At 50.4% G+C, this 24,831-nt stretch overlaps 1 protein-coding gene across 4 annotated transcripts in view; it reads left to right on the forward strand.

The window, feature by feature from the left end:
• The window catches only part of SIPA1L3 (signal induced proliferation associated 1 like 3), a 116,842-nt gene that overhangs the window by 65,201 nt on the left and 26,810 nt on the right, over window positions 1–24,831 (forward strand). For 2 of the 4 annotated variants that reach the window (XM_067556604.1, XM_067556602.1), the window contains exons 1-8: window positions 2,007–2,195; window positions 12,857–14,674; window positions 15,729–15,859; window positions 20,316–20,504; window positions 20,896–21,070; window positions 21,374–21,477; window positions 22,723–22,880; window positions 23,613–24,189. In XM_067556604.1, the coding sequence (XP_067412705.1) occupies window positions 13,186–14,674; window positions 15,729–15,859; window positions 20,316–20,504; window positions 20,896–21,070; window positions 21,374–21,477; window positions 22,723–22,880; window positions 23,613–24,189 (2,823 nt within the window). In that variant the 5' untranslated portion in view covers window positions 2,007–2,195; window positions 12,857–13,185. Of the gene's footprint in view, window positions 1–2,006; window positions 2,196–12,856; window positions 14,675–15,728; window positions 15,860–20,315; window positions 20,505–20,895; window positions 21,071–21,373; window positions 21,478–22,722; window positions 22,881–23,612; window positions 24,190–24,831 lie in introns of those variants that run through there. The other 2 variants (XM_067556600.1, XM_067556601.1) reach the window with 2 other exon arrangements.

Genomic DNA, 24,831 nt, shown 5'->3' on the forward strand with positions numbered 1-24,831 from the left:
CATACATGACCAGTTTACGGTAATTTGACTTGGATGGTTTCCTCTGAGGACTGCACCCTTAGCAAATATGCCAGTTGGGAAAACGCCTCTGGTGGCATTGAAAGCTGGCACCGTGTTGCGGCTGCGGGTCCTGTCCTTCAATGGAACGGACTGCTGCATTGTAAGAAACCTCAATTTCCTTATCCCACTGACTGACTTCTGGACATCTGTTTCAACAGCTCCCCAACCCCCTGGCTCATGTTGGTTGCTAACAACAGCTAACAGCCATTTTTGTTGTCTGTTTGCTTATGTTTAACGCTGCCCAGATTACACAGGTAAAAGGAAACAAAGGGACAGATCCTGCTCTGGGTAGACCAGTCTGGGAAGTCAGCATGACTGAACCATGGGCCCCAAACGTTTCTTCTGTCGCAGGTTTGGGGGAGGAGGTGAAACCTGGAATAAAGACTTGCCAGCTTCTCCTAGAACACATGGGCCGTGGTTCACATGCATCCAGGGCACAATGGCTGCAGAATGCTACCAGGTCAGCAAGGTCACAGTTTACAGTTGTTTTGTGCTGGGGTGAAAGACTGCTCAAGGTGTAGGACAATAGCTGGCTTTTGGCCCTTGTTGGGAGCTTAGACTGAAATTTTCCAAGGTGACTAAAAGAGTAGGCCCCCAAATATCACTGAAATTCAGCAGGAGTCGGGCCCTGAGGGTCTGATCCAAACCCCACTGAAATCAATGGGAATCTGCTGTCGGCTGGAGCTAGACCAGGCCCAGTTCACTTTTTAGCCGTAGCTTGAATCAGCAGAGTGGTGGTGGTGGTAGTTTTGCACTTGTCAATGATCTCTTTCAGAGCAGTGCTAGCCACCTCTGTTACAGGAGTAACTCTGCTGGGAGCTCTGTCCGTGTCACTAAGCTGGGGATAGGGGTCTGTTCAAAAGTGGATGCTGGAGCGAAAGTTACGAAAACCAGTTTTCGTCGCTTGCTGCTGTGTTTTACTTGTCTGTAACTTGGACAGATTCTCCCTTTGGGCTGGGGCTTTCTGTCCCTGAACACACCTTCCAGATGGCGGTTTCTGGAGAAAATCCCGCGGAGCTGTTTTTTCAGTGGCAATCAGAAGGCTGAGATGACCCAGGGTCAACCTGAGGGGTGGCACATGAGGAGCCCCCCGTGAGGGGGCGTGCGCTTTGCAGAATGTGGGGGAGAGAATTGGCAAACCTGGGCAATGCTTGGAGACGCTGTGTTGGATACATAAGCTTTCTGGGGCAGAGACCATGTTCTTGTTCTGGGTTTGTACAGTGGCTAGCACCCTAGGGTCCTGCCCTGACAGGGGCTCCCAGGTGCTCCTGCAATACAGCAAGCTTCAGTAAATTCTGACCTGTGGTGAGCGACTGCTCTGCCAGTGTGCATGTACCTCTACTTCCACTGCCCTGAAAGCCCCTACCCCTCTACTCCAAGAAATACTGCCCCTGAGTGTGGGAGCCGGAGAGGGTTTGGAACAGGTCCTTGGTGCAGCGCTATGGAGAAGTGGCTGCAGCCCATGCTGGAGGCTGAGGCAGAGAGATTTGTAGATTTGTAGCCAAGAAGCACCCAGCGAGGGTGACCAGATAGCAAGCGTGAAAAATTGGGACACTGGGGAGGAGGGCTGTATAGTTGCCTGTATAAGACAAAGCCCCTAATATTGAGACGTCTAGTCACCCTAGGCCCTCGGTGTGGGGCCTGCAGCATGCTGGGTTTTCCTGCTAACATCTGTGCATTTCTGGCCATAGAATTTTCTGGGCCCAGGAATCTCTCAGATGGGTCTCCCCTGCACAGCACTGGAGGCCTGATCTGGGTGTAGTGGTTTGAGGCAGACACACAAACAGCAAAGCTAAGCCTCATCTTTATCTTGCTACAGTCTGGTCCTCTTCTTTGCTAATCTCCCCTGAGTAACTCCTTGCTTTTCCAATTCCAAGCTTTTGCTTTGTGTGTAACTTAACCCATTTGGTTTATCTCTGGCTGTCTCTTTCCCAGATTTAAGGGATGCTGCAGATTTAGGGGAACCTCCATGCATGTTTAGGGGGTAGCTTGGTATAACAGCAAGTGTGATGCCGTGCTTCCTTTTTCAGTTTCCTCCTGTTCTCTACACAGAACCAGCCCCCAAACAAAGAAGCTTTGTAAAAACGAAGTACTGCGCTGCCCTGGACTGGCATCTTGCCAGCTGCCTCGTCCAGGTAGGTGAAGGCAGACCTCAAAGCTTTCCCTCTGCAGTGTTTACATTAGAGAAGCTCGAGTCAGTTAAAGTGTTCTCTAACTTTGAGGAATGCTTGTTGAAAATAATAGTGATCTGCTTTGAGGTGCCTTGCTATAGATGCCTTCTGACTCTGATGCTTTATTTAAAGGAGCGATCGATCACATGATGCTGGAGGAAGCGGTCTGTACTAAGGTGATTCTCTGGCTCCATAGAGTTCATTCGTGTGTTCTTTCTTTTTAAAAAATAAATGCATCTGTGGGGGAAATCTGCAGCTTCCCTCTACTGCCAGGTGGGAGGCAATTTCCAACACTACACTGTGTAATTGAACAACGCTCAGGTGTTCTCTGGCAAAGTGTTTGAATTTCAAGGGAATGTGTCTGGTGGTTAGAGCGGGAGGTGCTGGGAATCAGGACTCCTGGGTTCTAGTGCTGACTTGCCATGGCCTCGTGCAGGTCACTTCACTTTTTTGTGCCTCCTGTTCCGCGTTTGGGAAATGAGCAGCATGCTGGACTCGGGGAGGGTTATGGAGTTATGGGTTAATGAATGTTTGTAAATTGCTTGGAGCTGCTCAGCTGTCAGCTGCTCCAGAAGGGCAGCGTGGTTACATGTCTAGCATTGTCAGTGTTGGAAGAGTGGTTGTACAGTAACTCTCTATAGACCGCCTGACGCTGCTGGTGGCCTGCCTCCGCTCAGCTACCGTGTTATGCTCACTCTGGCACAGAACAAGGAGTCTGGCAGTCACTCATTTGGAGGGAAGAGCATTTGGAAAGTTGATAGCAAATATAATCGGAAGTGAGTTCTTTCCTCTCTTACTGGGTGATGTGAGCAAACTCGTCCGGTGTATGGCTTTTTCCCTTGGACCATCATCCCCAGAGATGCTGGAGGCACAAGCCATGTTAGAATCTAGTTTGGCTTCAGCTGTGCAGAAGCAGCACTACATTTTAATTTGTATTGCACTGGCAGGTCATAGATGCTATTAGGAAGTGAGGCTTTTTTGATCCCTGCCTGCTGTCTTTTGAAAAGCAGAACAACTGGATTGTTGACCCACTGTTTGACGTTTGGAAGAGAGTGACAAAGGGAACCCGTGGGTCACACGTACGTCCCATGCTGAGAATTGGTGAAGGGAAGAGGAGCTCATGTTTACGAAATCGGGACTTTGAAAGCTGAGAGAATCGTGCTTGTGCACCATGGAGTCAGCTTCTCTGCTTGTCTCTGGCCTTCTGTATGCTAGGAATCCCAGCCACTAGTGCAGCCCCCTAGCCTGGACAGGCAGAACTGCTCTAGGCGGCACCTGGCTCCAGGTCTGCTTACCCCTGGTTGAACCTAAGATCAGTTAGAGCGGTGCAAATAGTGGCTTTGGCCATCTGTTGTTTTCACTGATGCAGTTGCACCAATGGCGTAACCAGAGCAAATTCCCTGTGTAAACGAGGTCTAACTCAGTTCATGATTAGACTGGAACTCATTGCTACGGGATATTGTTGAGGCCAAGAACTCGGCCATATAAAGGGCTGGTCTACACTTACCTCGCGATTCGGTGGCAGTCAACGGGAGTTACGCAAACTATGCAGAGTAGTTTGCTTAACTCACGTCGACTGCTCTGCTTCCCTTCTGTGTGCTATCTACACTGCGCTGCGCCGACGGGAACAGTGTTCCCTGTTCCCGTCGACGCAGCGCTACGCTTCTTGAGGAGGTGGATTTACTCAGTCGACTTCCTGATCGATTGAGCGGTCAGTATAGACCTGCTCAATCGATCCAGAAAGATAGATCTGGTGGTGGCAAATTTGCTGCCGTCAGTATAGACATGGCCTCAGAGAGATTGGATGTCTATGGATAACAGAACTGTCCAGAGTTGCTGCAGTAAATGCTCAATAAAATACTTTGGGAAGGGGTATAGAGCCACCAGCAATTTCTGTTAAGAAGTTGGATGGGGCAGACAATCCTACATCTGCCTGCTGCAGGGATTCTTGCACCTTCCTCAAAGCATCTTGTGCTGGCCACTGTGGGAGGCAGGATGTGGACTGAGTGGACCCTGGTGGGTCTGGTCAGTCTGGCTATCTCTGCGTTCCCAAATCGGCACAGTGTTGCTGACTTTGATGGGGTTTCTCCCTGGACATCAGCTGCAGCTCCGGCTAGTGACATTTATGACTGGCGAGAAATGTATTAGAGTTGTGTATGTTCCACAGCTGGGAACTAAGCATAGGGATAGCAGACGCATTCCTTTCCCTATTTACACGCCTACAACAACACTGACAGTACAGACTGAGTGCGCTTCCCGCTTCCTCCCTGGGGCCTGGAATAAAGAGACTTGTAAAAATGTAAGAGAGTGTTTTGACTTTTATGTACTGGCCTGTTTTTTATGACTCCCACTAAATATTACAGCTAGCATTTACACGACTATTCTTCCCTTCTTCAGCTCTATCTGGCTTTGGTCTCAGCAGCCTCCTCACCTCTGTGCATGCAGATGGATTCTGCAGTGACTCTCCTGGCATTGCAACTCCTGGGCTCCCCACAGACTCCTGCTGAAAATACGCCGATCCATTTAGCAAGTGGGCATAGCTCAGCATGCAATATCTGCAGTGGGGTTTTGTAGCGCGCTACCTTAACAGATGCCCTCTTGCTAGGATTCCCTGCCTTGTATTTAATTAAGACTTTCAGATATTGATTTAATATCCACTCTCAACGGATGTGATCTTAGTGGGCTTTTCTTGTAATTAGTTTAGATTAATTTAGAGGTTCAGGTTCCATACTGGCAGAGCCAGTTGGTTTAAAGGACACTTGGCTAGAGCCCTGGAACAGACTAATACAGTCTGAGTGGTTGAAAGATTAGTACAACTGTGTTCCTGCTTTCAGGCCCCTAGAGTAAGAACACTCTGTCTCCTAATTCCATTGCCGCCTCTGTATGAAGCATGCAGAAAATCCTTGACCCTATCCAGCAGGATGGAGAATGCAATGATACCTTAGTAGTTATTTGTGCTTCAGTAGTGTCTGCAGGGCACAGCTGAGATCAGGACCCTGTTGTGCTGGGCACATAGCCAGAGACAGTCCCTGCCCCAAAGAACTTATTGTGGCAATAGACAAGACAGACTGGATCACTATTCCCTTGTACAGACAGGGAAGCTGTGGCACCAAGGGATGGTGTGACCTGCCCAAGGTGGCACAGGAAGTCCATGGCAGAGCTGGGAATTGAACCCAGCTCCACAGTGTGCCAGGTCTGTGCCATACCTGCAGGCTGTTGTTCCTCTGTTGAGCTCTTCCCCAAGAGCCATTCCAGTCACACACATTTGTTCTGCTTGGTGAAACAATGCAGCAGCTCATCAGTAGTCTGGATGCCTCTTCCAGAGGGCCAGAACTACTAGATGGGAAAGGGACCCCTGGGGTTTGCCATGTGCTAATTGAGCATGTGCACTGTTGCTTCTAGGAGCACAGGAATCCACTTGAGGGGCTGAAATCTACTTAGGTCCCCTTCTCTGTAGCGCAGCCCTGCCCCAGAGTTGCCTGGCACCGCATTCCTGTTCTGATTCTTTGTCCATGCCCCTCCGCGTGCCTTGGAGAGTTGCGGAGTTCGGGTCAGTAGTAATGAGCCCAGTTTCAGAAGCATGCTCCTCTTAGAATACCAAGCACTTAGAGTAGGTCTACACTGCAGCTAGTTACCTGCGGCTGGCCAACGCCAGCCGACTGGAGCTAAGGGACTCTTTGATGGCCTGAGCTCTGGGACCTTCCCACCTCACAGGGTCCTTGAGCCCAGGCTCCGGCCCAACCCTGAACATCTGCTCTACAAATAAATAGCCCCTGGGCCCGAGTCAGCTGGCATGGGCCAGCCATGGGTTTTTTAATTGCAGTGTAGACATACCCAGAGAGACTTGACCTCCCTGAAATGCAGCTCTCCTGCCTTGGTCCCTGAGCTGGCCCAGTGACTTGGGGGAAGGTTTGCCGAGCGCATGTACACCTCATATTCCATGATGAGTGCTAAGGACAGACTGGGCAGGGCTAGGAGAATTGTCCTATGAGTACATTGCTTTAATAAGACCAAAGTGTGAACCGTGAAAGGTGTGGCCTGGCCTCTGAACATCAAGTGGATTTTCCTACCTTGCTAAATTGATTGCAGTTGATTCACAGCAAATTTTTGTTAAGGCTTTTTCAGCCAGGAAGAAAAGTATATATTTGCCCTGTGGCCAGCAGTGCCGTTGCCTGCTGTTATCCATATATATATATATGTCGGTTGTGGGTGGGTATGTTGGCCCTTCGGCAGTCTGGAATCACTGAGACATTGATAAAAATACACTTTTACCATTTACCAAAGAACGGGAGAGTGCAGCCACTTCATTGCTTTAATGTTGAGAAATTGACTAGTTGGGCAATATGGTTGATTCCAGCAGCGCACACTTCCTCTGGGCTGCCCAGACTTTGCTCACCCTGAATCACCCTTTGACACTTATGCTGTGTGCAGTGTTCTGAGATGCAGCCATCAATCTTGTTTCACTTGGGGTCCTTAAAGAGGCTCCATCACCCAAGGACAAAACTCCATCAAGCTGTCATCCTGCCCATACTTTCTCAGTATTGCTGATTCTCGGTCTTCCTGGGCTCATAGAAGTTACAAGGAGGTGGAAATCTATCCATATTTCTTCTGTGTTCTCCTCCTCCTGGATTCTTTCCATGTTGTTGCAGCACAGCTTGCCTGGGAGTGAATTGTGAACATCCTATGGTGTCACTAAGAACTCTGAAGCAGCTTCCCGAGGGGCGTGGAGACTTTAAATCTCTCTGACTCAGACCCTAGTTCTCGGGTTGGATACGGAGTCTCTGGCTTGTGCTATGCAGGAGGTCAGACTAAATCAGGGGTTCTCAAACTGGGGGTTGGGGACCCCTCAAAGGTCGTGAGATTATTATGGGGCGTGGGTTGCGAGTTGTCAGCCCCCACACATGCTGTGGCTGTCAGTCCCGTGCATGGCTGATAGTCAGAGTCCTTCAGAACTGGGTGGCCAGAGAGCAGCAGCTGCTGACTGGGTGCTCTGAAGGCAACGCCACCTGCAGCAGCAGCACAAAATTAAGGATGGCATGGTATTTTGGGGGGGGCTAGAGGGGGCCTTCACTTTTTTGGGGGTGGGGCTGTCATAGCCTGGAATATTTTCAGAGGGTCCCAGCAAAAAAACTTTGAGAATCCCTGGACTAAATTATTGTAATGGTCCCTTCTGGCTTTAAACTCTGTGGACTTGATTCTCTCTTGCCCTGCACTGTGTGCACTTCTTTGCATCTGCTTTGTGTTGCTTCTGATTGTATCATTTTGCAATCTCTTTACACTGGGGTAAAAGACTGCACCAAGTGAGAATTAGCTTCTGAGAAACTGTACTGGGTGATGTACAGTGCCTAGCCCAATAGCCCCAATCCTTGATTGAGGCCTTGCTTGCCGCTGGGGATGAGGGGGTGGGGTGTAGAACAGTCACTCTGCCACCTTCTGTCTGATCATATCTAGATGTTGGTGCATTTTCCTCACCTTATCTGGCTACTTGCATTCACTGCCACTTCCTTACCCAGTGCCTGCTTTCAGGCTTCTATATGAAAAATCTGTCAGTGGAGGTTAACAGCTCTCTAATATTTTCCCTTTTCATTAGACTCCAGCAGAACCCTGTAGTCTGTTTTGATGTCTGATATTCATTGTCTAGGGTGCTTTAGTGTCTTCTGCACTTCTGTGTATCTAAGCGGCTGACCTATTTCTTCCCTTCTAGCAGAGAACATGAAAAGGTAGCTTTTCTGCTCTTCGCTTGAAGCCACTGAAAGAAAAGAGAAGAGTCTGTGAACTTGTAAGATACAAGCAGCGGCCAGGCCCCTGAAATAGACATCGCCTCTTCTCCTGGCTGTGTTTGCTGTACGTTTGCAATGAAACCGAGGCACTTTCCCAGCGCTTTGTGGTGTGGAAAGCAGAAGGGAGGCTGGAGTTGTTTAAAGTGCTGGGTCCTGGGGATTCCTACAGGGTTTCAGTGGTTGGCGTATTGGCTTCTTTGTTTAGCCACTCTGAAGATGACTCTGAGATGATGATGAAGCAAGAATTTCCTCTTGTAATGTCTCCTGTCTCCAGCCTCCCATCTGCCTTGTTTTATCGAGCCCGCAGCCTCCAGTTCTCTTCTGGTTGTGGGATGGCCCCCCCGGGAGTAGGGTTTGTTTGTGATGCTTTCTGCCCCTTGCATTGATAAGGAAAAGGGGCAGGTGGGAGTGATAACTAAAAGGCCTTTTGTGCAAATAACTTATATGGAAAGAGTGGGCCGGGGAACACTTCCCATTGTCTGGGTAAATCTCCACTGGGGTTTCTGTTGCTCTCCTCTGATTTATAAACTACCCGTGCAGTGCACACTCAGTCGCAGTTGTAACATAGACAGGCTGAGCTCTCACTCCCAAGCCCCTGGATTTGATTCTATTCTAGTTAGGTTATTACCCCCTGCCCTTCACAGTGGTATTTGAGCGCCCTGATTGGGAGGAGGCAGTGTTACCTAATGGTTAGGGCACTGGACTGAGAGTTAGGAGATGTGGGTTCCACTCCCAGCTAGGTGGCTCTGGCAAGTCACTTCTCTCTGCAGTTCTGTTTGGAGGGGAAATGGACGAGACATGTCTTGTCTGTTTAAACTGTGAACTCTTCAGGGCAAGGACTGCCTCTCTCGCCATGTCTGTGCAGCACCTGGCTCAGTGGGGCCCTGACCAAGGTGGGGCACAGTACAGCATCTTGCACTGGTGCCTTGGGACTTCTACATGCTACCATAGTATAAGTAAAAGATACTATGCAAATCGCTTGGCTTTGAAGAAGGGCCTAATGGGAAAGAAGCTGTGCTATATTTTTGTTCTATAGAAAAATTTCCCCTTTCAGACTCTCCTGCATAGTTGTGAGCGATTTCCTAGTGGCCTTGCCCTGCAGACACTGACAGATCAGACTGATTGAGATCCTCTGTTCTCCTTGAGTGCAGTAAAGGAGCTGAGAATGGAAGTGTCATGCGATACACAGAGCATCCCTTGGTCGTCTTTGGCTGTAGGTCTGCACGGGGCTAGGTAGCTGTTATAGGAGGGCACCAGCGATCCAATGGGTCACATTCTGCAGCAATAGACAGAAGATCCAGTCAATATTTCAGAAAACATTTGGTGTTGGTATGTGTGAAAGAGAAGAGAGACAGTGCCACTGAGAATTCAGGTCCTCAGTTGTTTTATAGTGAGAGAGATCCTTTGCCCACCTTCTGCAGACTTGGGAGCTATTCCAGCTGCAGTATTAAGTGCATTTATTATTCATCTTAAATGTTGACATATAAAAATGGGTCAGATGATTAACTGTATGTATAACAGCCTGGTCCAAATTCACTCAAAATTCAAAACAGAATTATCAGGCACATAAGTGAACCCAGTATGTTGGGGAAGAATCAACATGGCTTTTGCAGAGGGAAATCACGCCTCACCAATATATTAGAATTCTTTGGGGAAATCAACAAGCCTGTGTACAAGGGTAATCCATTGGTTATAGTATACTTGGACTTTCAGAAAACCTCTGACAAGGTCCCTAACCAAAGGCTCTTAGGGAAACTAAGCAGTCATGGGATAAGAGGGAAGATCCTCTCATGGATCAGTAACTGGTTAAAAGACAAGAAACAAAGGGTAGGAAATAAATGGTCAAATTTCATAATGGAGAGAGGTAAATAGCAGAGTCCCTCAAGGAGCTGTACTGGGACCAGTGTTGTTCAACATATTCATAAATTATCTGGGAAAAGGGGGTAAACAGTAAAGTGGCGCAAAGTTTGCAGATGATACAAAATTACTAAAGATAATTAAGTGCAAGAAGATTGGGAAGGGTTATAAAAGGATCTCACAAGTGGGTGACTGGGCAACAAAAGGGCAGATGAAATTCAGTGCTGATAAAAGCAAAGTGATGCACACTGGAAAACATAGTCTCAACTATATATGCAAAATGATGGGATCTAAATTAGCTGTTGCCACTAAAGAAAGAGATCTTGGAGTTATTGTGGATAGTTCTCTGAAAACATCTGTTCAATGTGCAGCAGCAGTCAAAAAAAGCCAATAATATGTTAGGAACCATTAGGAAAGGGATAGACAATAAGACAGAAAATATAATGCCACTATATAAATCCATGATACGCCTGCACTTTGAATACTGGCTGCAAATCTGGTCGCCCCATCTCAAAAAAGATATTTGAATTGGAAAAAGTACAGAGAAGAGCAACAGAAAGGATCAGGAGTATGGAACAGTTTCTGTATGAGATGAGATTAAGAAGTCTAGGACTGTTCATCTTGGAAAAGAGATAATAACATGGGGATACGATAGAAGCCTATAAAATCAGGTGTGAAGAATCGTGTGGAGAAAGTGAATAAGGAAGTGTTATTTACCCCTTCACATAAAAAGAACAGGGGTCACCCAATGAAATTAATAATCAGCAGGTTTAAAACAAACATGCAGAAGTATTTTGTTTACCCAACGCATAGTTAACTTGTGGAACTTGCTGCCAGGGCATGCTGTGAAGGCCAAAAGTATAACTGGGTTCAAAAACAATGAGGTAAGTTCATGGAGGATAGGTCCATCGATGGCTATTAGCCAAGATGGTCAGGAATGCAACCCCATGCTCTTGGTGTCCTAAGCCTTTAACTGCCAGAAACTAGGACTGGATGACAAGAGATGAATCTCTCGACAATTGCCCTGTTCTGTTCATTCCTTCTGAAGTATCTGGCACTGGCCACTGTTGGAAGACAGGATACTGAGCTAGATGGACTGCAGATCTGACCCAGTCTAACTGTTCTTCTGTTAACTATGCAGGAAGTTACACATGCCGATCAGTCTTGTGGGATCAGATGATCCAGAGAAGCTTTGATTATTTCTTTTGCTGTTTTCCATTTTAAAGACTTTGAAGTTGCATGCAGGGGCTGAAGGAGCTTTGGAGCATTATGACCTGGTAGAGCAATTGATGTTTACAATCTGTTCAGCAGGTCTCTTTGTTTGGCTCGGCTGGCCTGTCCCCACACTTCAGTATTGGCAGCATCTTCAAACAGCGGCCTCCTTTTAGTTTTGGTGCTTAGGCAGAACACGATAATTTGGACAGATTATCAGTCTCAACTTGGGTTTCCTTGCTTTTGTGGGCTTAAATCCCTTTCATGCTGCAGTTGTAACTCAGTTTCTTATGGCTTAAATAGTACTTGCAGCACTACCCGGTATAGCTGTTTTATACTGGTGGGAAATGCAGTTACCTGAGGAAGGGTTCTTTCTGTGAAATGTGAGAGGTGGAGAAAGAGTGTGTGACTGAACTATTATAAATCAGCCAACTGGGCAAATCAAACTTCCTGTAACTCAAGGAGAATCTCCAGTTAGCTATTATCAGTACAGAGCATGTGAGACACAGTTGTGCATTTTATTCCATCCAGTAAAGGGCTGTGACACTTGTTCTTCACACAGTCAGAACAGTCACCACCTCTGCTTCTAATACACTTCTTTGTTTTAAAGTTACACTTGGTGCATTACTTTAAACACACAAACATCTGACCAATACAAAACTAAGAACTGAACCTTCAAAGATTTTACATGCAGCATAAGAAACCAGTGTCTACTAATACTAGCTGCTATAACCCAGTGGCTCTCAACCTTTTCAGGCTACTGAGCCCTTTTCAGGAGTCTGATTTGTCTTGCGTAGCCCAAGTTTCACCTCACTTCAAAACGACTTGCTTACAAAATCAGACATAAAAATACAAAAGTGTCTCAGCATGCTATTACTGAAAAAATGCTTACTTTCTCATTTTTGCCATATAATTATAAAATAAATCCATTGGAATATAAATAATGTACTCACATTTCTGTATAAAATACATAGAGCAGTATAAACAAGTCATTGTCTGTATGAAATTTTAGTTTGTACTGACTTAGCTAGTGCTTTTTACATAGCCTGTTGTAAAACTTGGCAAATATCTAGATGAGTTGATGACTCTCTCCCCTCCCCTCCCCGCCCCCCCCCCCCCCCCCGAAGACATCTGCCTACCCCCAGGGGTACACATACCCCTGGTTGAGAACCACTGGTGTAGCGGCTATCAGTCAGTCCTTTGCCTGATAGGCATATTTGTCCCGTCCCTTCCAGTGTCTGGCTTCCTGTGGCAGTGACACAGAAGGAGGCTGGACTTGTGAGTACAGCTGTAATCCGTCAGATTCCAGGATTAAAGTAGGGTTCCAGTCTGTGGGATATTGGCGGGTTGGAGGGGCAGTTAATTGGTTTTTATTCCGAATCAAAAGACCTGGGTATCGGGCCACAGGGCAGCATGCAAGGTAGGGCTGCCCCAGACCTGGAAAACCCAGCTCGTTAGCAGTCCAGGGAGTGTAAGGCACTGGCCACGGGTTCAATCCCCAGTTGTGCTGGAGACTCCCTGGGTGACTGTGGGCAAGTTCCTTGGCCTCAGAACTCTTCTGTAAAATGGGGAAGAGACTGTCTGTGTAGTGGTTAGCACAGTCGGGGCCCTGTCTAGGATGGGGCCTCTGGGTGCAACCATAAATAGCAGAGAGAGAAGCAATGCCCTGGCTGTAAAGTTGCAAGTCTGCTGCTACGAGTAGCAGTGCAAAGAACTGACATACTCCATCTTTCTACTGTGTTTTGCTAATGTTTCCCTTTATTCTCCTTGTCTTAGGATGGCCCGGAACATGGTACTGCACCCGACTGGCCTCCGGCTGGACCTCTTGTCTCTGAAGCAGCACCAGCTAGGAGCGAGGTCTGAGCAGTGACTTTCATCTCAGACCACGTGGAATCTGTTGCCTCGTGGTAAAACGTTGCAGGCTCACGAAGAGCTACGATGGCCACATGGGACAAGCAGGCAGAAAGTCTTAATGCTGGCTGTGGCGAGCCCTGGCCTTTCAGCTCTACCCCAGCAGCACCCAGCAATGGCTGAGGGGCCCACATCACAAGAGAGATGAGTGGAACTTTCCCCCTGACAGTAGGGTTTAGTGCTCTCGTTGGACTATGACATCCTATCGACCCATCCAGCATGAAAGTGTGGATCTTGGTGGGCCGGTGCTGAAGGGGGGTGAAGGTCTGACTGGCACACGGGGGGATTACTTTTTGCCAGGGTTCTGGGTGCAGAATGGCAGCACCTCTCAGCCAGCTGGTGATGGTCCACCCGCTCCACGGCCCAGCACCACTACCCCTGCCATGCCGAAAATGGGCGTGCGCGCCAGGATTGCCGACTGGCCCCCAAAAAGAGACGCACTGAAGGATCAAGCTGCTCCAAGTCCCTCAAGAGAGATGGAAATATCGACGAGCATTAACAGGAATTTTCTTTCAAAAAAGGGCTTTCAGAATGGGCAGCAGCTGCCTCCAAACAGCCTGGGCTCATCAGGGTTCAGAGGCGGTCACCGGCTCTCCAGGAGGAGATCCAAAGACGTGGAGTTCCAGGAGGGCTGGCCCCGATCACCAGGCAGGGCCTTGGTCCCACTGCGCAACAGGAGCAACAGTGAGATCACCCTCAGCGAGTGTGACTTGGAAGAAGCTTTGGAGCCCCGGGGCATCAAGCTGGCGAGCGGCCTGCCTCTCTTCCGCGAATATGGCAGCACCTCCTCCATAGACGTGCAGGGCATCTCGGAGCAGAGCTTCTTTGACATGCTCAATGAGTTCCGCAGTGAGAAGCCAGACCAGCGGAGCGTGGTGCCCGAGAAGCTGAATGATGTGCTGCAGGCCGACACCAGCACGGCCTCCAGGCTGCACCTAGCTGGCAGCACCAAGGTAGACGTGAGGAACGGCCAGGTGCTCCTCCACGAAGACTCCCCCTCTCAGCCAAAGCAGAAGCCGCGCAAGAAGGGCCCCAAAGGGGAGGCAGGAGGTGACTCCATCTTCAGGAAGCTGCGAAGCAGCAGGGGTGATGGGGAGCCTGGGAAGGCCTTGGCGGAGCATGAGGACAGCAGGGCCCCAGATGGTGGCAAGGCCTGGATCTGCCAGAAGAGCTTCACCCACTATGATGTGCAGAGCATGCTCTTCAACCTCAACCAGGTGGCAGCCAACCGGGTTGTTGTGGCCCAACGGAGGAACACCACGACCGGTGCCTCAGCTGCCTCTGCTGTCTCAGCCGCTCTCTCCAGGGCATACGGACTGGGAGGCCTGGACCCTGCCTTTACCAGCACCGAAGACCTCAACTACAAGGAGAACCTGGAGCATGACCTTGGGGACAACAACAGCAACGACCTGCTGCTCAGCTGCCCCCACTTCCGCAATGAGGTTGGCGGCATGTGTGAGCGCAACGTCAGCTTCTCCAGAGCGTCAGCCGGCTCTCCTGGCGGGGCCGCGGGCGAGGGAGGCTTCCTGGAGCCCTCCCTCAGCGCCTACTGCACCAATGCCAGCATCTCTGTGCTGGAGCTCCCCAGGGAGCTGCAGAGGAACCCCAGCAGGCTAAAGCACTACAACATCGAGCATGTAGACCTGGGGGCCCACTACTACCAGCAGTATTTCCATGGCAGAGGTAACAGCCCCAGCAGCGCCAGAGGGCCACTGTTGCCTTGCGCAGTCATTTAGACCCCTTTCTTGGTGCTCACTGTTCACGAGCAGCCCTGGGCATTAGGAATGTCTATAGTAGCAGACTAGCTCTGGACCCTGGTCCATCCAGCCCAGTCTCCTGCCTCCCAGCAGAGGCCAGCACCAGCTGCTCCAGAGGGGAGTTCTAGAGAGCCTTTAGTGATGGGATTGCCTGCCCCCAGGAAAGGGGTCTTCTGAGCCCTTGCTAGTTAAAGGCCTGTTTATGCCCCAAAGCAGGAGGGTTTAGCCTGGGCTGCTCAGTCCTTGCTCTGTGGAGTCTTTGTAACTATATAAATACCCAGCCCAGAGCCCTGCTATGTTGTTGATCTCAGAGATACCTGTGGCAATGAGTTCCACGTGCTAACTGTGTAGGGAAAATCCCTTTCTATATCAGCCTTCAGTGTTCTACCCTGTACTGTCACATACAAGGGGATGAACAGCTCGGTCTGATCACCATGTTTATCGTTATGACTCAGTGCCCGCACCATGGCTTATTATTGTAGGGTTGTTCCCAAGGGATCTGTTGGCATGCTTAATGTGGGGTTGGGTTTATGGAAATGTATTTGCGGGGAGGGGGATGGGGACTAGTTGTTTTGGGTGTTTTGTTTATAACAATAGCCCTGGGGGTTGACAGGCGTGTGCATATATCCTAAGGGAGCTCATGGGCAGGTCAGATTTTGGCCTTACTGAGTTAGACAGTGCCACTCCTGACCTTTGCACCGGAGCTAGGTCACCCCTAGTGGCACTTACTAAGGTTTATATTCATGATTGCTATAAAACTAGCTTCTATAAGCTATTGTGTAGTGTCAGAGCTCCCTAACAACTAGCTATGCTGCTGCTAATGGCCTGCTGATGGCCTGGTAAATACACAAGTGCCGAGCTTCAGTGACCTGTGTCTCTGGGATGACATTCACTCGAACAGCCCCTCCCACCGGTGCCAAGCTCAGGAGAGAGCCGTGCCTGTTACTGTTCTCTGACAAGGCCTCTCCTTGATTTTTCAGAGCATTCCAACTACTTTGGAGTGGATGAGAAGCTGGGACCAGTGGCTGTGAGCATCAGGAGAGAGAAGTTGGAGGATCATAAAGACCATGGGCCCCAGTACCAGTACAGGATTATTTTACGGACCAGCGAGGTATGTCACGGCTGCAGTTCTGCTCCTCCACAGTGTGTATATCTGCATTCTGGATCTAGGGTGACTTTTGAAACAGCCTCTTAAAAATGCATCTGATGTGACCCTGTGTCTGAGGGCCCCCCAGCCTCATCCTGTGGGGCACAAGCAGGGTTCTGTCACACTGTGGCACATACCTTCCCGATTGGGTTCAATCGGCTGTCAGGAGTGTGGCTCCAAGTTCCTCCCTGCGGGTATGGGGTGGGCAGCAGGTCTTGAACCTGGGACCTCCGGTGCTGAAAGCAGGAGCCCCTACTCTGGGCTAAAGGACCATGGCCCGGATTCAGCAGAGTGCTGCGTAAATGCTTTGCTGCACTTGGGGTTAGCGAGATGCCATGGCTGGGTTAGCTCAGCAGTACAATGCTGTTTCGGCAGCTGGAGCTGAGCTGCCTGTGACTGAACCTCCGGAGGGCCGTACTGCATTTCTGGCAGCCAAAGGAGCGAGTGTCGGAGCTGGGCTGGAGATAATCCCCCTTGCATGTCACCAAAAACATGTGGCTGCTATTTTCAGTCACTTCCATGTCGGGGCCTGAGAGCTCTGGCCCAGGAACAGTCAGTGAATTAACCAGGGAAAGGAGAGAATTGGAAGCATATTGCCTGGCGGCGAGGGGCGCTCCTTTTTAAGACTCGCAGGATGTCCTTAAAAAGCAATTGTTGTCCTCAGGCAACTCTGCCAGCTGGGATGTCAGCCTAACACCCTGTTAAACTGTCACAGCTCCCCGTAACAAAGAGGGGACCCCTTCCCCTCGCCTAAGTGCTAATCCCCTACTATGCACAGCAGTGCTAGAGCCTTTCTGGCCTCCACATTCAGCTCATTATCATCATCATCCCTCTGTACTGCAGTAGCTTCTGACAGCCTTGCTCATGGCTGTGTTGTGCTAGGTGCTGTATGCACACATAGCACGGTGATAGGCTCTGCCCTGAAGAGCTGCACCTCAGTCACGTGCCAGGTGCATCCCAGTTCCCCCCCGGGAAGTGGGGAGTCTTGGATCTTGTGGCTGAGATACCCAAAGCAGGCTTCTAAAAGCTTGCTATGTACAGCTTTCCCCTTTGCAGCCAGGGGCATTGAGCACATACCAGGGCCTCGGGGTGGCTTTGGGGGAGAGATTATGGCTGAGCTGTTAAGTCTGCGTGAATGGGACCGTATCTCTTTTCAGTGAAGTTTGGATAAAAGCATTTCTAGTTCCATTAACCGTTCAGTGCCCTTCGTCTGTTCTTCACTATCCATCTCTCCTCACATCCCTCCAGTCTCTCGTCGAGCTCCCGGGCCCAGTGGGGCAGGGATCTTCGATCCCATTGGACTGTGGACATGGGTGAACACCCTCTTATGACACTGGCTTCCTTTTATTTGTGTGTTGGGGCACATTCAGGCCCCAGGTGAGATCGGGGCCTGGTGCTACATACACTTGGTAAGAGATGCTCCCTCTTCATCGTAACTAGACAAGATGGACAATGGCCAGAAGGGGAAACTGAAGTAGAGAGCAGGAAACGGACTTGCCCAAGATCAGTGGTAAAGCCCGTGTCCCCTGACTCCCAGCCTAGTGCTCTACACATTGACCCTGGCTGCCTCGCATCTCAGCAGGAATCGAATGCGCCCATGTTGCAGCAGTTGCTCTGTGGCCTGGCGTCAGTGCGCCGCTCAGGGGTTGAACAAGTCTCTTCTGAATCCCTGCTGGGGAAGAAGGAAGGAGGCTGGTGAGAATAATTGTGCTTCTGTCACTTGTGTGTCGGTGAAGTTGGTAGAGAGAAGGGTTGGGAAGAGTTCTAGTCCCACCGCCAGCTCCTGAACGGTCACCGTCTCTTCTCTTTTTACAAGATGAGCAAGCTCTAAGGCCGGGAAATAGACTAAGGGTGCGTCTACACTGCAGCCTAAACCCATGCTTGAGCCTGGGCTCACACTTAGCTCCCCTTGTGTCCATAGTGCAACTGCACTGACCCAGGCTCCCAGCACTCTGCAGGGCTAGAGGGTCTGAGCTTGAGTTAAGCCAGTGGTTCCCAACCTGTGGCCCGGGGGCTGAAAGTGGCCCGTAGGGGCTTTCAAAGTGGCCTGCAGCTCCCCTCCTGCTAGCTGCAGAAGGGAGCTGCTGCCTAAGGACCCAGGGGGAGCGTGTTTCCACGGGGCTAAAAGACCGGTGCAGGCTCCTTGCTACAGCCAAGGGGATATGGGAGATCAGCGCTCCCCTTCCCCGGCTGTAGCAGGGAGCACAGCAAAGCGCTTTGCCTAGGTTCATAGGTGCTGGGGTCCCTACTGGAGCCAGAAAGAGGGGAGATCAGCACTCTTCTCCCCCGCTTCCAGCATAGAGCAAAGCACTATGCCTACATCCCTAGGTGCTGGAGGCCCTGCTGGAGCCATAGGAAGGGGAGCACTGATCTTCCGTCCCCCTGGCTGCAGAAGGAAGCTATTGCCTAGGGACCCAGGTGGAGCGCACAGGGTTATAGGACGTGTGTGGTTTCCCTTCTGCAGCGAGGAAGATGGGAGATCAACAAAGAGGCTGCCTCCTCGCTGAACTCCTTCCATCTGGCTGCAGTGGGTGGAGGGGCCTGCTGGCGGAGACTGGTGGCCCTTAAGGGTTGTAAAAATGATATCTGTGGCCCTCGAACCAAAAGGGTTGGGAATCATAGAGTTAAGCTGAGTCCTATTGCTTTGCAGTGTAAACGCAGCCCCACTTGTTTCAGGTCCCAGGAGTCCGCCAGAAGTATCCCACAATTCCATGGGACAACTTCCTTAGTCCTCTCTATCCCAGCAATCTGCAGTCCACACTATTGAAAACAGAAGCCCTCCCTGCCTTTGAAATGTCAGTAGCTCCGGTCAGCATTAACCCATTCTCTTTAGATCACCGATCTGCAAGCATACAGTCAGAGAGTCTCCTGTGTTTTCAATGGAGAGCAAACCCATCAAGCCTTTTGCAAATCGAGCTGCTTCCTGGTACCGTACAGGGCGGGCAGTAGAGTTTTCCCACAATGCACCATGGTCCTAGAGCTGGAGTGGCCACATTTTGGGGTGAGGGAGGGTGCTGGGGACTCTGGGATATGGTTACTTTGACTCGGGTCTGCGTGCTGCAGTGTGGACGCCAGAGCCCTAGATTCGAGCACTGGTTAGGAAAGCCTTAACTAGGGTTAAAATACAATGTAGATGCTCAAGCCCAGGGTTCCCTAATATGGCTTAGTTGACTCGAGTGGGCTGACATGGCAGTGTAGCTGTATCCTTAGAGATTTTTATAACCGCACTTGAATTCTGATTAGCCCCCAGCAGAGGGCACTGTGGCTTGCAATCAGCTTGACGAGCATGCCCGTGCCTCGGCTGCTAAGCCAAAGAGGTGACGTTTCAGCATTCTCAGATACCCCTGTGACGTTGGTGACCGCTCAGATGCTCCTGCCAGGGTCTGACATCAGCGACATGAGGCGGGTTTAAAGTGCCAATGCTGAATTGACAGAATGGCTCAGAGGGTCTACAAGGTGCTTCTTGTGGCTCTTCTTGTCTGGCCTTTGCAGTAACAGGTACACTGATGAGGGCCATGCAGTCGGCAAAGGGCCTGGCCTGGTCTCTTAGCAGACTCAGTTTGTTTCCAGGCTGGAGGTGCACTGTGTGTGGTTACAATGAAGAGCCAGATACACCTGCAGTGGGGTGCAAGGTGTGGGGAGGTTCCAAAGATTCAGCACCTTTCTGGCAGGAAGGCAGACAAGTGCTGGAGGGGGGTATTGCAGTCTTATTTTTACTCATAAAAGAAGGATGGCTCTATGATGAAGGTGTTTGGCTAGAACTCAGGAATCCCTGTCTGACCTTGGGCACAGCACTGCATCTTTGTGGGCCTCAGTTCCCCCAGTCTGTGAGATGGGGGTGGTGATCCTTTCTTTCTCCTAATCTGTGCCTGTTTAGTCTATTCAGACTGGATGCTCTTTGAGTCAGGGACTGCCTCTCACTGGTCTGTGCAGTGCCCAACACAATGGGGCCCTGGTCTCGGCCAGGGTCTGTACAGTGCCTGGCATGGTTGGGACCTGTAAGCACTACTGCTGTACAAATCATAAGTGTGCCGAATGCTCACATGTGACTTTATTTTTAGATTGGCTTGTATGTTTGGAGACCTTTAACATTTCAATGGTTAACTGGTACATAATGAAATCATGGCTAACAGTGTCTTTTCTTAAGAGAACTTGTCCCTGCAGGGTAGTGAAGACACCTGCTAGCATGCCAGATCGCAAGCATGGGCATGCTCTAAGCCTTCCTTAGCAAAACCATCTAATTCTTATTTTTTAAGCAGGATTTCTGTTGAGAACTCTTGGCTGAAGTTTGCCGAAAATCTGTGGCAGGAGGTCTGCACACAGACCCATTGGTTCCCAGATGAGAACAATAAGCCTATTGTAAGCTGCAGATTCTAATGCATCTTCTCCTTTCCCCCCACTTCCATTTTTTCGGGTGCAGCTTGTAACCCTGCGAGGTTCCATCCTGGAAGACGCGACTCCCACCACCACCAAGCACGGGACTGTCCGAGGCCTCCCCCTGAAGGATGTGCTGGAGTATGTGGTCCCTGAGCTGAACATCCACTGTCTGCGGCTTGCGATGAACACGCCAAAAGTCACGGAGCAGCTCCTGAAACTTGATGAGCAAGGGGTGAGTGGCGTGCTGGCAAAGAGGCTGCCCCTGGAGGGCAGTGCTGAGCTGTGCTGCTTGCCCTCTGTGGGTCCTGCTGCCAGATCGGGGCTTCAGGAAGATCAGCTGCAGTCTGAGAAGGGATGAGTGGCTGGCAAAGCCGGAGGGATCAGCATTGAACTTGGGGGGAAGTGTGGGGTCTCTTGTGGTTATTAGCAGCCAGGCTGCAAAGGTGAAAAGCTGGTCTCAAAGTATAGGTAGGCACTGGGGCTCCGTGTCCTTTTTGATGGGACTTGTGGACCATCCTCTGGGCTGTGCTGAGGCTCAGCCAGGCGTCGCGCCCTGTTCTTGGGAGGTGTGAGAGATTGGTGATACAGTGGGCAGTGTCTCACACCTGTTCTCACCTCTGCAGCTTTGCAGGAAGCACAAGGTGGGAATCCTATACTGCAAAGCAGGCCAGAGCTCCGAGGAAGAGATGTACAATAACGAGGAGGCGGGGTCAGCCTTTGAAGAGTTCCTCTCCTTCATTGGGGAGAAGATCTGTCTGAAAGCCTTCAGCAAGTACGCTGCCCAGCTGGACACTAAGAGTAAGTCCTCATGAGTGCGGCATGGTGACTGCAGGCAGGGAGCACTGCCAACTGGCGTGTGGATCTCTGAGTCCAGGGCTGCGGGGCATAGTGTGCTGTGGTTTTCCACCCTGGTTCCTAATCAGGCCGTGCAAAGCAGAACCTGCTCCCACCGAGCCTTCTGCAGAGCAGGCTGTGGGGATCTAGCCAGTACAACATGCCTCTGTGCATCTGCTGTGTCAGCACACTGACTGCTTCGGCTTGCTGATCGATCAGTGGCTACCTTTCCCCTTGTGGATTCTGTTCTTTTGCTCTGCTTTGCAGCTGACTCCACTGGCACCCACTCTCTGTATACAACATATCAGGATTACGAGATCATGTTCCACGTCTCCACAATGCTCCCCTACACACTCAACAACAGACAGCAGGTAAAACTTTCGGGGTAAATGGCCCTTCTGTTTGCAGAGCCCTGGGTTACTTGAGAACCCACGGTTCTCCTGTGTGCTGAGTCAAGTTCTGCAGCTGAATTAATGTCCATCCCTGGCTGTAAGTTGCGCATCAGGTGAAGGGTGCTGTTCTGATAACAGAAGAGTATCAGTGTTCCCATCACTTCTTGGGCACCTGTGTTTTTAAACTTCCCACGTTTGTCTGTTACGCAGCATGAGCTGTGGGGATATTGAGGGTGGTCTGAGTTAGGATCCTGTATTTTCAGACTAGCAGGATGAGTAAAGAATGAGAAGTGTCCGTGCTGTTGCACACTCTTCAGTGGGTTCATCCTCAAATGTCCCAGGAGGTAGGGTGATGCTGTCATCCCCGCTGCACTGATGGGGAACTGACACACAGCGAGACTAAATGACTTGGCCAAGGTCACGTGGGGAGTCAGCAACAGATCTGGGAAGAAAACCTGGGTCTCCTGTGTCCCAGGCTAGTGCCCTGACCTCTGGCCCATCCCTTCTTTGTGTTGGGCTGGGTGGCAGTAGGCGCTGGGATCCTGACCCTAATAATCTGGACAGTTTGAAAATCTATTTTGGTAATTGGAGCTAGACTCCTAACCCCGGGGCTGGCTGTCACGGAGGCCTTCCCCGTCTGCAAGGGAGCCGTGCCATGGACACGGAAAGAGGGTGGTTTGTATCGTTAGACAGTCTGCTGGGTTCTCTACAAAGCTAGCTGGAGGGTCCAGAAATGACATACAGGGATTGTGGGTCTATCTCATTATCAACTGTGGGCCTTTCTGACACTGCCTAGTCATTCCACGTGGCTTGGATGGTGTAACCCTGTGCCCCTTGGCACCTCTCACTTGCTGGAATTTTTCAGGAAGAACATAACAATGTGTTGCCCCAACTGGTTTAAGAGATTAAGGATGACCCCGCTCTCTGTGCTGCCTTTCCAGTGGCTCAGACTCCCCAAATAGGATTTGCTTTAACATTTAAAATCTTATGGCTAAATCTCTACAGTGGATCAGGCCTGGTTTTCCTGCCTATTTCTCCTCTCACCATCTGACCTGATGGCGAGGGGTGTCTGCCTCCTGAGCCTTTGCCATCTGCCTCACCCACCTTTGCTTTTTAACACTGTACGTACTTGACGAATAACAACGCTGGCGCCCTCTGAGAGCCAAGCGGCACTTCTCAGGGCACACAAGGTACTAACGTGTGTATTTGTTCTTACCTTGGTAGTTACTAAGGAAGCGGCACATAGGAAACGACATAGTCACAATCATCTTCCAAGAGCCTGGAGCGTTGCCTTTCACCCCCCAGAATATCCGATCACACTTCCAGCATGTCTTTATTATTGTCAGAGTCCACAACCCTTGCACTGATAACGTTTGCTATAGGTAAGCCCCACCTGCTGCTAACCCTTGAGTTGCCCACCTTTAGCTTTCAGACACCCGGCTCCCCTGCTAGTCAGTTCGGGTTGTGTGTCCCCGTCTGGGCCCCTTGGCTTTCTGCATTGGTACGGTGAAGGTCACCTGCTGACATTGTTCCGCTCAACTGGCCACTGATGCTAGGGGCCAGATCTTCGGTTGGTGTAAACCAGAAGTGGATGGAAAGATGCCTGTTTACATTGGTATGGCTGTGACCCAAGGTCTCAGGTTATGTTTACATGGTTGGCTCTAAGAGCTAAAATGAATTGATTTTACAGGGGTGTATGTGTGGGTGTGTGTGAGAAAGAGTGAGAGGGCGGGGGGGTTAGTTAATATTTCTCCTATGGTTCTGCTCTGTGAACAGTGGTGCGGCTGCTACAACTCATAGCACATATATAGAGCTGCCGCCATCTTCCTGATGCCAAGCATCAAGGATCAGTTGTAGATCCGAGAGGGGTTTAGAAATATACTGGGGCCAAAGGAGTTGGTGCCCAACTTGGAGGCACCTTTCAGGGCCTGAGTTTCAGCCATTGCTGACCCATCCTCTGAAAGGTGTCTTCCTTTGGTGGCTCAGAAATCCCTAGCTGGTTTTGAAAATCTAGACTGATAAGGGGAGACACGTGTCCTGAAGCTGCTGTGCTAGCAGGAGATGGCTCTTCTAAGCAGTTTTTCTCCTCCCCATCCTACCCTTCATTACCTAAGCGTGGCTGTGACCAGATCCAAAGACGCTCCACCCTTCGGCCCGCCCATCCCCAACGGAGTCACCTTCCGCAAATCTGACGTCTTTAGAGACTTTTTACTGGCCAAGGTGATAAATGCCGAGAATGCCGCACACAAGTCTGACAAATTCCACACCATGGCAACGCGGACCAGGCAGGAGTATCTGAAGGACCTGGCGGAGAACTGCGTCACTAATACGCCCATCGACTCCACAGGGAAATTCAACTTGATTTCGCTGACTTCCAAGAAGAAGGAGAAGATGAAAGCGCGGGTGGGAGCGGAGCTGTATAGCACTGGCGCCATCGCCTGGCGCGTCTCAGCACAGGACTTTGCGCAGGGAGCTGAGATTGAGTGCATCTTGGGCATCTCCAACGAGTTCATTGTCCTGCTGGACCTAAGCACCAAGGAGGTGGTGTTCAACTGCTTCTGTGGAGATGTGATTGGCTGGACTCCTGATACCTTCACCATCAAGATCTTCTACGGGAGAGGGGACCATGTCTTTGTTCAGACCTCGGACAGCAACCCCGAAGACATCAAGGAGATTGTGCAGCGCTTAAAGGTAGGCGCAAAGCTGGCTTTTCTCTCCATACAAACAACTGCAGCTGCTGTGTGTATTACTGCTACTCCTAGAGGCTCCATTGTGTTGGTGCTGCAGACAGTCCAAGCACTGAAGAGCCTCCAGTTTTAATAGATAAGCTGGACAAAGGGGATGCGAGGGGAGATAGATTGTCCAAGGTGACTCACGGAAGATCAGTGGCAGAGCTGGTAATAGAACCCAGGCATTCTGGTTCCAAGCCCCCCCCACTGCTCTAACCCACTAGAACCCACTCCCCTCCCAGAGCCTTATGACTGAACCCAGGAGTCCTGGCTCCCGGTCCTGTGCCCTGCCTGTTTAGTCAAAGTGCCTCCTCAGCAGTGTGGGCAGAACGTTGTGGTGGCTGTGGGATTCTAAGTGGTTGTCTTGGGCTCGTGGTGCTGCCGTTCATATTCATTCGCCCATTCTACGCAAACCCTGTTTCCTGGGCAGCCAGCTGGAGCTGATCCAGTCACAGTCAGACCATAGTCAGGCCATCTGCCAGTGACTTCAATTCTGAGTCCGGTTCCTGTCGCCCTGCGCCTTCTGTCATTGCAGGGTGTAAAACGCCACCGTTCAGGCTGGGTGGTGTGTACTGCCCTTTGTGCACTGGCATAAGTACCTGCA

The sequence above is a fragment of the Emydura macquarii genome, unplaced genomic scaffold (assembly GCF_026122565.2).
Source record: "Emydura macquarii macquarii isolate MOO-44397 ecotype Brisbane River unplaced genomic scaffold, CSIRO-AGI_Emac_v2 contig_1790, whole genome shotgun sequence".
Taxonomy (NCBI): domain Eukaryota; kingdom Metazoa; phylum Chordata; order Testudines; family Chelidae; genus Emydura; species Emydura macquarii.